The sequence below is a fragment of the Medicago sativa genome, chromosome 3 (assembly GCF_051527215.1).
Source record: "Medicago sativa cultivar Bolivia chromosome 3, Bolivia_mono, whole genome shotgun sequence".
NCBI lineage: Eukaryota > Viridiplantae > Streptophyta > Magnoliopsida > Fabales > Fabaceae > Medicago > Medicago sativa.
The window spans coordinates 102,498,540-102,511,054 of NC_140751.1; the positions used below are offsets into that span (position 1 = coordinate 102,498,540).

A 12,515-nucleotide genomic window follows, 5' to 3' on the forward strand; every position below is an offset into this window, starting at 1 on the left:
TACCTTTAAGATGAATAAGTGAATCTTTTTTTCTATAATACGATTTTTTATTTTTGGGTGGTGGCCGGAGTTCGAACCTCAGACATATTTTATGCATTGTCCATACAAGCTCACGAGGACTATCATACGAATTTCTAACAAGAAAATCGGGTGCTTTAAAAAAAAATATTATTCTATATATACAGATAAATTGTTATAAGAATAATAAATAAGGAGAATTTATATACAGATAAATTGTTAGGCCACTTACTCTAATAAAATATTATTCTACTAAAATATTGTATAAATTCTCCTTATTTATTATTCTTTTTTTCTCTTCAAAAAGAATAGAATTTATAAATATTTTAGTAGAGTAAGTGGCCTAACACTTTGTGAATGTATGTATGTATTTTTCACAGCGACTGAAGAGGCTTCTCTCTCTCTCTCTCTCTCTCTGAGTTGAATTTGACTCTGCAGAAAAGTGGAAACCCTAACCTAAGAATTACTTCAAATCTTTCTTCGGAGTTGAAGTTTGTGAAATTGTTGAAACGGAAATGCTTCTGATTTCTTGAAAGTGAGTGATAATCAATAATGGGTAGACGCCATGGATGGGAACTCCCTTTTCACACTTTTCAGGTATCTCCTATACTACATTCTTCTTCTTCTTTCAAATTCCGTTATTCTTTTTTTTACTTTTTCTTCATTTTCAGATTATGTCATTTTCTTTCCACCTTTTGACTTTCTCGTTTACTTTTCCTCTTCCTCTTTCCCATTTTACCCATTATTTTCATCTATTTCACAGTCTTAATTTTGCTTTATGTTTTAATTAAAAAGTTCTGTTAATGTTTTGTTTATTTGTTCCTTACTTTCTGGATGAACCTGCTTTTCAACTCAATTAACCATTTACCATAACATTACTTACTTTTTAACATTATTTTGGTTCTACATTCCAGTTTATCATGAGTTTCTTGTTGGTCGAATTCCGATAGCATTGAAATACAACACTTAATTAGCATCGTGCTGTCGTGATTTGTGAACAGGTTGTGGCTATTACGGTTTTTTTCTTGCTATGCATTGCATATTACGCCTTCTTTGCTCCTTTTCTTGGAAAGGACATCATTGAATACGTCGCTTTTGGTGTTTACTCTTTACTGGTAAGTAACCATCTGATTCGTCTCTACCTTCGTTCTATGTTTCATCAATTAACAAGGAGTGCAGTACTCTTTCATTTACTTGTTCCTCAATTTTGAACTGCAGGCACTTTCTGTATTCTTTCTATATGTTCGATGCACTGCCATTGACCCCGCTGATCTAGGAGTAATGATTGATTGCGACAAAACATCCAAGAATAGATCAAAACTTGATGAAGAGTTGGCAGGTTGGAATTTTATATTATTGACATACTCTTCAGATCAGAATCACCTTAATGATTCATCTCACCTATCAACGGGTTTTGTCAGAAATTTAATAATTTGTATATTGCTCGTTAATCAGGGTAGTTAAATCACCGATGAAATAAAACAAAATGTAATTGAATTAGTTATACAGTAATGTAATGACATTGTTGACTAGGCTGTTAGTAACTGGCTGCATAACAAGACCTGAAGCAATTACAACAGATTTAACTATGCCTTCATTGTTGTTTTGGTACCACTATAAGGTGGTTTATATTTTTCCTTGTTATATGGTTACCATGTCTGTTGCCTCTTATATAGCATATACGAATAATTGTCTTGACCAGTTTGACAATGATACTTTTTTGTATATTATCAGTATATAATGGCAACGATTGATAATCTCTGATGACCATAATAGCAATATTTTGCGCCGTTTGATAATTTATCGTGCTATTTGAATTTGCATCTCCTATTGCAGAACCCAGCAAGATAGGGCTAAAGGATGATGAAATATCCAATCAGCATGATTCAAATGGGTGCTCCAAACTTGGATGTTGCCTGTGTAGTTTCCTTGCTAGAGAAGATTGCCGTAGCGATGAGGATTTTATTCTTCAGCAACAATCTGGAGAGGAGGATGCTTTGTTCTGTACTTTATGCAATGCTGAGGTTGGCTCTTTTACTGTAAAAGTCTTATTTTGTTCTCCATATAAAAGTCAATACCAGGAAAATAAGAAATGATAGAAGTATAAAAAAAAATAGAGTTAGTTAGTTTCGTAGAATGCAACAAAGTCTGCTTATGTTTAGGTGATTAAAATGATCTGCTTCCCGAATCTTCCATTTATAAAAATCAGAAAAAGTTATGTTATAGACATCCCTTTCTTGATGATTCATGATAGGTCAACTGTTTAAGCATAAATAACCAACCCCTTTAATAAACAATAAGTACGATATTTCTTTTAGATTGTTCTTTGTATGTCACGCTGCCGCTTTTATATTGCTTTCTCTATATTGCTTTCATTTACCTACCTCACCAGAACATGGAAATTCCATGATGTTTTATTTAGTTAGCATTACATCTTGTGAGATGTATTTTGCAGGTTCGGAAGTTCAGTAAGCATTGTAGAAGTTGTGACAAATGTGTTGATGGATTTGATCACCATTGTCGGGTAAGTTTTGTTTGAACCCCACCCCAAGTCAGTTACCGGGTATTTGATTTACTCAATATTACACTGCATTAGTCACATGTCTACCAGACTGTTGTCATACTAATAAAAAAAGGTCATGCCAACCTTCTAAAAGCTCACTGTACTTGCTATCATTTATTGGGTTGAGGTTTTCCCCTATCTGCAAAGTTATTGTTTGTCTACTTGTCTGATAAGTAACCTTGGCTGATTAATTAAAGTAACCTTGGTTGGTTAATTAAAGTTTTTTTTTTTTTTTTAACCAAAAGCTAATTAGAGGTTTAGTTAACAGAAATAAGGCATGTTGCCTGTAAATAAGATTTGAGATATAGAGCGGCTATCTTTTCAATTGTATAGACTTAGGGCCATTTTGGTTTTAAGAGAGTCTTGAGACTCTTAAATATCTATGGGAATTCAATTGTAATCCAGGAATTTTCCCTATTTTCTATAATAATACCGGTTGGTTTCTATCATTGTCTTCTACGTTTGCCAATTGCAATGTAGACTGTTGGTTGTCAATGAAAATTAATTACCCGTAGACTGTATTGGGTTAGATGTTTGGGACTTGAGATGCTTTGTGCATTTGTACATTTGTCTTAACTTGTTTATTTGCTTCCTTAGCTTTTATATTCTTCGAAAAATCATTATCATATACTTTATTATTTTGTTCAGTGGTTGAACAACTGCGTCGGAAAGAAGAATTACATCTCATTTGTGTGCCTAATGGCTGTGAGCCTGGTTTGGGTAAGTTGCATAAAGATGCCTATCAGCTTGTCCTAAATCTAGCTCTCCCCCTCTCCTTTCTATTCTTCAGTTTTGTATTGAAAGAACCTTCGATACTATGGTTTTGTAATTTTCTTAGTTTATGTTCATGCATGTCACAGCTTTTAGTTGAATGCGGAGTCGGGATTGCTGTGCTTGTCAGATGCTTTGTTGATAAGAAGGATACGGAAAATCTGATAGCTGTAAAGCTTGGAGCTGGATTCTCTCGAGCTCCATTTGCTACAATAGTGGTACATTTTCTCTCTTTCTTTCAGAATTTTATTCTTCATCTCAAATAAGATATACTGATACAAACTTTACCTAACTAAAGTTAATTTTTACATATGATGTGAATTATGTTAGCAGTAACTTCTCATTTATAACTTAATACTGGATTCTTTCCATTGATGGGAGGTCTTAACTGGCTTGAAATGTAAAATTATGCACTTCTATTACATATTATAATGTTTTTTTTATTAGTGGTCTTGTCTTTTATATTTATCAATTGTGTTTGTCTAAAGTTATTCAAAATAATTTTCAATTACTCATTATGTGATCTTTGAACATCATTAAATAGTCGAGCTGTTAAATGTTACTGAATGCGAAACTTTTTCAGAACTATTTCCCAATTTTCCCTTCAACAAAATTTGAATTGTTAAAAGATTGAAGATATACGTTCTATGTTTTATGCAATTTTCGATCCTTCAACAGGCCATATGCACAGCAGTGTCTTTCCTTGCGATTATACCTCTGGGAGAATTATTCTTTTTTCATATGATCCTGATCCGAAAGGTATAATCATGATCCTTTATTCTTAATTACATATTTACATTACATGAACATACTCTAAGCTGTCTTTTCTCTTACAGGGTATTACAACGTACGAGTATGTCGTTGCAATGAGAACTTTGACTGAACCACCTGGTCCTTCAGTTGACGCGGGTGAGCAGCAGAGTCTACCTTCATCTCCTACTGGTTCATCTGTCACTGCAATAAGCGGAAGAAGCTCTGTTGGAATGAGTTTACAAATCAAAGGTGCCTGGTGTACACCTCCAAGAATCTTTATGGATCAACAGGTACTGCCATCTTTGTACAATTGCCTGAATTATATGATTAGGAACTGTTTTTAAAGATGAATAACCTATCTTGAAACATTACAAATAGATAATTACAGTGAGAGATTAGAAAGGAGAATTGAGTTGAACAAAACAATGCACAAAACATAAGAACATCACAAAACTTTACAACAGTGTGTGCTTCATTATTGTTTATGGGTCGCTAAAAATATTATTTATGATTTTCAATGGTTAATGGAAATAAAATACAAGTATAGTTAAAAATGCATGATAGTTTAGAGTAGACATGAAATTAGTGCATTGATTAAATGTTCGGCCAATAACAACTGTCACACAGTTTTGTTGGATGCTGATCAAGTGTCTGGCCTTGAATAAGCAGGATGAAATTATACATCATTTGGAGCCTGGCCGCTTACCATCTACTGTGGATCCAGATGCTATCCAACCACCTGACAAGGGGAAAAAATTGAACCAGCGCCCTGTGCGAATAAGCGCATGGAAACTTGCAAAATTAGATTCCAATGAAGCAGCTAAGGCATTAGCTAAAGCTCGTGCATCGTCGTCTGTGCTTCGTCCAATTAGTTCTCGATCTCATGCATACGATGTCGATCATTTATCAAGTAGCAATGTAAGTGGAAGAAGCAGCCCTATTAGCAACCGAGGATTTCATAGCAAATATGATCAAGCAGGGACATCAAGGTTATCTCCTTCCAAGAGTTCATACCCTCCCAGTCAAGCAAGCAGGGAAGATTTAGATGCGTGCCACCACAGTATGAGTAACTTTAGCAGTCCACAAGTGTCCAATATATCTCCTTCGCCAATGCAGAGGCCAGGTTTGAACAGAGACCATTTCAACCCCATGTATCAGCAACCATCTATAAATCAGTCTCCTTCATCAGTTAGAGGAAGTGAAGGGAGTGTAAATCCAATTCATGAAAATGGTGCACGTGTGCCAATGAGGAATAACAGCTTAGCTGTTTTAGAGGATAGAAGGTCGTCAGTGTTTTGGGATCAAGCAGCTGGTCGCTTCGTCCCGAACCCATCTAGAGCTCAAGGCAGTTCTCAGATTCCTGGAACAGAGTTAACATACAGTGGTCGTTCTATATTTTTTGGCAGTCCTGCTGTGAGTGAACAGTCAAATGCAGGAACAAGAAATAGCAGCTCAGTAGCTGGTGTTTTGGACAGAGACAATACTATAAGGGATTTTCAGCAAGGTAGATCACATAGAGGTGCCCAGCTTCCTGTGTTCGTTCCCAGTTATTCCCAGCAAAACAAGTTCTCTTAGGGTATATTTGGATTGATGGTATCTTGGAATGGAATGTGATAACATCTAAATAGTAGAGTGTTAGCCCATTCCATTCTACTCCTTTTCACCATTAATTGCAATTTTTTCTTCTCTAGGAACATGTTATCTAGCCCTTTTTAATGTATGTCTTCTTGCCGTCGCGTGGTTTAGTATGTTCGTCATTCCATCTGTACAGTCTAATGGATCTCAACCTTTCTCTGTACTAATTCATTGACCACTATCATTGGATTCTAGTAATTGAAGTTTGAATTTGATCAAAGGATGTTTTGATTGTCATTTGGAATCCCGGAACTACATAATTGTGAAATTGGATTTTCTCCAGCTGTAGGTGTATTAAGAAATTAGGATGGGGTAAAATGATACACTTAAACTTAATGGTTTACTAAAGAAAATACATAGTTATATTTCTTAAAAAAAAATCATAGTTATTTGTTTTGTTATCAAATAAAAACTTATGGTTTATTGTTCGTTGTTTGGTTTCGTTTATTATATTTATATTTATTATTTACTGTAAAAATATGTGTCAAGTACGGATTTATGTTGATTTTTTAGTGTATGTTTGGCTGTGCAGTGGTGGAAATTGATTTTGAATAAATTTATTTTGTAAAATTAGTTTTGGTAAAAAATGAGTTAATATAAGGTGATTTATGTTTAGAGGTACTCAAGTAAAAGTGATATTATTTTTTTGTTGACAAAGATAAGAGTGAAGACCCATTTTTTAGTCCTCGACAAAAACATTGAAACTCACTTTGGAACCTGGCTATAAATAAAATGCAACTTTTAGTCTCATAAAAATAAATCAGGACACTTTAGTCCTTAACTGAACTTCCAATGAAAAAATTTGTTTTTTTTCTTCTTCTGACATGTGATATTTTTATCCATTAGATCAATCTACTGTGTTCCGATGTTATGTGATAATTATGAGACAATTTGATATCTGACAATAATTAAAAGAGACAAGTTAATTCCTATGTATGATCTAAATCCCTTAATTATATCTTCTTGGAAAACAAAACAAATGAATATAAACATGTAAGCTAACTTTCATTTGTTTTGGGGAAGAAGGGTATTCAAGTCATTTGCATGAGTTATTTGTGTCCTAAGGGCATCTTTGTCGTTTGTCATTATATATCATTAATTAACAAACTAGAGGCCGAAATTAGTTATTCAAATGTGTGTAATAATAAGCGTCACTTGTTCCTCTCCATTCATTTGCAGTGGTTATTTAGAGTTAGAATAGAATGCAACAAAGGAAAAACACAATTTGATTCACGTTTGCATGTGTTGCATGACATGAATGGAGCAACAACAACATAGAAAAACAATTTGGTTTAGTAAACTTGCATGATCACGAAGGAATTAATGCACGAGGATGCCATCAAACAATTTGTGTCCTCCATGCTTTTTTGATTCATACAAAACTCCCACTCTAAACAAATTATCATCATAAACATAATTACAATTATCGTAATCATCATCATCGTCGTTACCTAATTATCAATTGACAATAATCAAATATGGGAGGAGGAGGAGGCGGTGACGCCAGACAGCTAGACGTGACTCCTACATGGGCTGTCGCCGCGGTTTGTGCAATTATCGTTATCATTTCCATACTCTTAGAGAAACTCATACATAAATTCGCAACGGTACCTACATTTATAAATATCATGTTAATCACGCTATTTTTCATTCTACTTTTTTGATTATATATTATTGATTTTTGTTGTGGGTCATGTTAATTATGTTATTTAACATTTTTCTTTTTTGGAAAAGGTTAAAATCACTTCTCTTAACTGGTTGAAAGCTAAGAATGTTTGCTTTTCATTTGGTTACCATATGTGGTGGCAGCAACCCCTTGTTTGTTTGGGGATTGACTGACCGTTGTTTTCATCTATATTGACTTATTGAACTGGTTGTTGTAATTTTGTTCTGCTTCTTTTGGTACATCTTATGCTAGAAAGCATAACTTTTTGTTAATATATCTCATTTTGGCTTGTTAAAAAAAAAAAAACATTCTTCTTTTTTGTTTATGTATTCTTGATTTTTTTTAGGTGTTTGAAGAGAGAAAGAAGCATGCTCTCCTAGAAGCTCTTGAAAAGATTAAAGCTGGTGAGCAAATTAACCACAAGGAACACAAAACAACATTCTTTTTTTTGTTATTCTTTTATGGTAGTTAACCTCGCATTGTATTTGTGTTAGAGTACCCTCTTATATCTTATCTTAATATATAATTTCGCTGCTTGAAAAAATTAATAATGAAATGTTTGTAAGTTAATGAATTTTATTGGTTTGCAGAGCTTATGGTTTTGGGATTTATTTCATTGCTATTAACATTTGGACAAAACTACATATCAAAAGTGTGTATTCCAGTAAAATATTCAAATACTATGCTACCATGTCAACCCCCGTCTGAAAGGACACCTGATCATCCAGGCGAACCGGCACTTGAGCCTCAAGGGACTGAACACGAGCCTACACCGAACATACCGGCTGGAGAGGGTGAGTCTAAAGGTGAACATCATCGCAGGCTCTTATCATACGAACGTAGGTTTCTCGGCGGTGGTGGTGGAGGGCCGGGATGTAAACCGGTAATCAACTTAATCTCTATCCAATCACTTATAAAAGGAATTTTTGGTGAAAAACAAATATGATGATAGTGAAAAAAAGGTTGATTTTTATTTAGACAATTGAATGTTGGTTTTGTGTAGGGGTTCACGCCTCTTATATCAGTGGACGGGTTACATCAGTTACATATTTTCATTTTCTTCTTGGCTGTCTTCCATGTGATATTCAGTGCCATTACAATGACACTTGGTAGAGCAAAGGTTTGTGTTGATTTAGGGGCATAAACATCTTGGTTGTTTATTTTGTCATTCTATAAGATAAGAGCCTTTTATTTGTTATGTCAGATTAAAGGATGGAAAGAATGGGAGCAAGACCATTTGGTCGATGAAGATGCCTTGAATGGTACGGCAATGACATATAAATAATGTGTTTCCATCATCAAGTTACAACTTTTTTTATAACATATTCAAAGCTGAAATGGGTGTGTAATAATTTTCAGATCCTAGAAGATTCAGACTTACTCATGAGACATCCTTTGTGAGGGATCACAACAGTTTCTGGACAAAAACACCTGTTACTTTCTATTTTGTAAGCAACTCAAACTTATGTCTATTTTGAAGACATTTTGAAGCTGTATTAATATCTTTAAATGTAAAGTTTATAATAATATATAAGAAACTACGTTTTGGTAAATTGAAAGAAGGTATTGAGACAATGAGATTGATAATATGAGCATCACATCTTACTAGTCTTTTCATGTTTTTGCTTCAACCAGTAATAATTTTCTGAACAATTTTCAGGTATGCTTCTTTCGACAGTTCTTAAGATCGGTTCGAAGGGCTGACTACTTAACAATGCGACATGGATTTGTTTCTGTTAGTGGCTTATCAAATGAAATGTCCATTTCATGCTTGTAGTATTTGTGTTCTTAATAGATAAACTTGTGTCTCCATTCAAATTTGTAGGTCCATTTAGCACCTGGAAGTAAGTTTGATTTTCAAAAATATATCAAGAGGTCATTAGAAGATGACTTTAAGGTAGTTGTAGGAATCAGGTAATCTTGACAAATTTGCCAACCCTTGGCTGCAACCATGTCTTTGATTTGAAGAATATTTTACTCCTGAATCTCTCCATCTCTTTGGTTTCTTTTAATGTGTGTTTTTGTGATTTTGGCAGTCCATTACTTTGGGCATCAGTGGTGTTATTTTTGCTTGTAAATGTCCACGGTTTGTATTTTAACCTAACTAACTCTCGATTGGTTTTAATTTGTAGCACTCAAATTCTTATTGATTGTGAATATCTCTATAACTTGTTTTCAGGTTGGCATGCTTCATTTTGGGTGTCTTTTCTACCACTAGTAGTAAGCATCTATCTAGTTTCAGTGCGCGCATGCATGTGTACGCACGCACATGTTTGTTTAAAGAGAAAAAAAAAAAGGGCTAATAATTGATTTACTTGAAGGTGATTCTAGCTGTTGGAACAAAGCTTCAAGCAATTATAACTAGAATGGCACTAGACATACAAGAAAGACATGCAGTAGTGCAGGGGATACCTCTTGTACAAGTCTCTGACAAGTATTTTTGGTTTGAATGGCCTCAATTAGTTCTTTATCTCCTCCATTATGTCCTCTTTCAGGTTTTTTATTCTTCTTCTATTTACAAAAGTCTTTTTCAATGAATATTAGAATGATTTCTTACAATTTGATCATTTGCTTTACATGTTCAGAATGCATTTGAGCTGACCTTTTTCTGGTGGACATGGGTAATATGTTATATTCAATTGATATTGTTTTCTTCTCATGATTTTGTATTTTCTTCTTGAACCTTAAAAACACTTCATTTTGGTGCAGTATGAATTTGGGTGGGCTTCTTGCTTTTATGAAGATGACAGTCTTATGATTGTTAGAGTTGCTCTTGGGTAAGCAGATTGTTTATGTGATTAAATTCAACATGAATCACTAAAATCTACAATTTATTCCACATCAGTAAAAAAATGACAATGAAAAGATCTATTACTAAAATTGAGAATAGTATTTACGAGCGTTTTAAAAACCAGACTGTAAATCAATCGGTAAGACATCTGGGTTATGGTTCAATTGGTTTTAAAAAAGTGAAAAAAATGCAAACAATCGAAACTGGTTGAAATAAACATGGTTCAACTGGTTCAACCTTTTTCAACCAGACCACAATGGAATCGGGATCAAACCTACCGAAGAACTGGCCGATTCTCGGGTCAACTGTTCCGGTCTGGTTTTTAAAATATTGGTATTTATTGAATATCCTCGTTCATTCGAGAATCAAAAGATAAGAAAGAAGAAGAAAAAGGGTTACATAGGAGATGAGATCTACCTATTAGCCAAAATAAAAAACTAAAAACAAGAAACAAATTGAATTAAAGTAATTTACTTATAACAACTATAATCTAAGTTGAAGTTGAATTATGCAGGGTGGGTGCTCAATTTGTTTGCAGCTATATCACACTTCCTCTCTATGCACTCGTCACACAGGTACATTTCATTTTAAGGTCATGTTAACAAGTACCCTTATGATACTTGTTAAGCAAGGAAAGTATAGAAACTTTGCATTGAAAAATGAAATGAATTTGATGAAGGAGAATATTAATCTTGTTGTTATGATTTAAAAATATCAGATGGGATCAACGATGAAGCGGTCAATATTTGACGAGCAAACATCAAAGGCATTGCAAAACTGGCGTAAAAATGCAATGAATAAGAAACCATCAAAAGGACGCTCGAAGGAAACTCGAACATTAGGAGGAGAAGCGGGGTCACCTGTGCATTCGCCGTTACATGATGATGGCTCCGAAACCGAATTGCAGGAGCATAACACAGCCACTATAGTGACCAGTGTGGATCGTAATGACCACTATGATAACCATGACCTCCTAAGTGGACCCTAATTCACACTATATAAATAGTACTTGCGTTTGAGTGATTATTTTTCACGGATGTGCCTTTTGTTGCATGCAAAAGCAACTCTATTTATCTGAAGCTACTCTAGTGATCGTAGAATGAATCAAAGTAGCAGTAATGCAGGCCATGTCAATTGTTTGCATTTCATTAAATTGAAAATTGAATGAATGTGTGTAACTGTAAATAATTACCCGTTGATACAGCTTGGGTTCAACGGAGTTTGTCTACTAGAAATTAGCATACTAGCCTAAGTTAATGCAATGCATTCATAGTTTTGTAGAACCACATTTCTGATTAGTTATATTTATGCTTGTAATTGATCAAGACAAATATTATTTTTTTTGGTACAAAAACAAATATTTATTTATGCTTTGTAATGTAGTTTTGTTAGCTAATTCATGAATTAATGGTTCTTAAATATATAAAATTTCGTATAAATTTCTATCTATATAGCTATCAAGGTCTTTGGCTCTTACAAAGTATTTCAAGCTTTACTGTACTAATCTCAACTCTATCTTGCTAACAAATGTCATAAGGATATTGTTTAAGAAATCCACAAAAAGAAATTTTGTTTTGAAATTACAAGTCAAACACATGTTAAAGTCATAACTACACAATTTGCAATGCAAAAGTTAATACTTTTGTATGTTTAAACAATGCCTTAAGGGCATTAGCATTTTCCATAGTTAAACACTCTTCGCTCCTCCTCAAGTAGGGGTGTTCACGGCTTCCGTTCAATCTGGTCACTCAACTCAAACCAACCTGCATTTTATCCAATCCGTTCAAGTTTAGGTCTAACCTGAATCAACCTATTCAAACTTGTAGTAGTTTGGTTCGGGCAACAAGTTTATGATTTTAAAACCGCGAACCCGCAAACCCAACCCATTAATTTTCTTTTACATTTTTTAGTTTTTATTCTATTGTTTTTTGAAATTTATAAAATCAAAGTATGTTTAATTACACGTTGACCCAATCCGAAACAACTCATTCATTATTGGGTTGCTTTGGTTTGGAGTTGACATGATAAAAACAGATATTTTATCCAATCCAAACCAACTAGATTTGAACAAGTCGAGTAATGAGTTTGACCTAAAAATAAACCAACCTAATCCGTGAGCATCTCTATCCTAAAAAATGTGTTATGTGAAGATTGAATATATACTAGTATTTCCTACAAACCCAGTGTTGTTTAATAAACAATTCTCAAATACCAGATAATTGCTATGAAACTAAAGAAATAGGAACACGAATAAAGTAGAGAGAAGTAGAGAAGGAGAAAGAAAGTGAAGAGAAATGATTCTATTATTCTCTTGTGGT

At 34.0% G+C, this 12,515-nt stretch overlaps 2 protein-coding genes across 3 annotated transcripts; both read left to right on the plus strand.

Moving 5' to 3' along the window:
- The first annotated feature begins 366 nt into the window (after positions 1 to 366).
- On the plus strand, positions 367 to 5,960 carry LOC146943116 (DHHC-type zinc finger family protein). The gene is made up of 10 exons (XM_085757233.1): positions 367 to 615; positions 1,020 to 1,133; positions 1,237 to 1,357; positions 1,855 to 2,042; positions 2,474 to 2,542; positions 3,230 to 3,301; positions 3,442 to 3,570; positions 4,031 to 4,111; positions 4,189 to 4,395; positions 4,775 to 5,960. The coding sequence occupies exons 1-10, from the start codon at positions 571 to 573 to the stop codon at positions 5,678 to 5,680; spliced, it is 1,932 nt and encodes a 643-aa protein (XP_085613359.1). The 5' UTR covers positions 367 to 570; the 3' UTR covers positions 5,681 to 5,960.
- A 1,020-nt stretch (positions 5,961 to 6,980) lies between these two features.
- LOC146943117 (MLO-like protein 9) lies at positions 6,981 to 11,636 on the plus strand. 2 transcript variants are annotated; one of them, XM_085757234.1, is made up of 15 exons: positions 6,981 to 7,347; positions 7,753 to 7,810; positions 7,997 to 8,289; positions 8,410 to 8,526; positions 8,611 to 8,668; positions 8,766 to 8,854; positions 9,067 to 9,141; positions 9,232 to 9,320; positions 9,443 to 9,492; positions 9,586 to 9,626; positions 9,728 to 9,901; positions 9,992 to 10,027; positions 10,116 to 10,183; positions 10,712 to 10,772; positions 10,916 to 11,636. In XM_085757234.1, the coding sequence occupies exons 1-15, from the start codon at positions 7,219 to 7,221 to the stop codon at positions 11,183 to 11,185; spliced, it is 1,608 nt and encodes a 535-aa protein (XP_085613360.1). In that variant the 5' UTR covers positions 6,981 to 7,218; the 3' UTR covers positions 11,186 to 11,636. The 2 variants fall into 2 exon arrangements, with proteins under 2 accessions (XP_085613360.1, XP_085613361.1); XM_085757235.1 differs by having other exon boundaries at positions 7,051 to 7,284.
- The last annotated feature ends 879 nt before the right edge of the window (positions 11,637 to 12,515 follow it).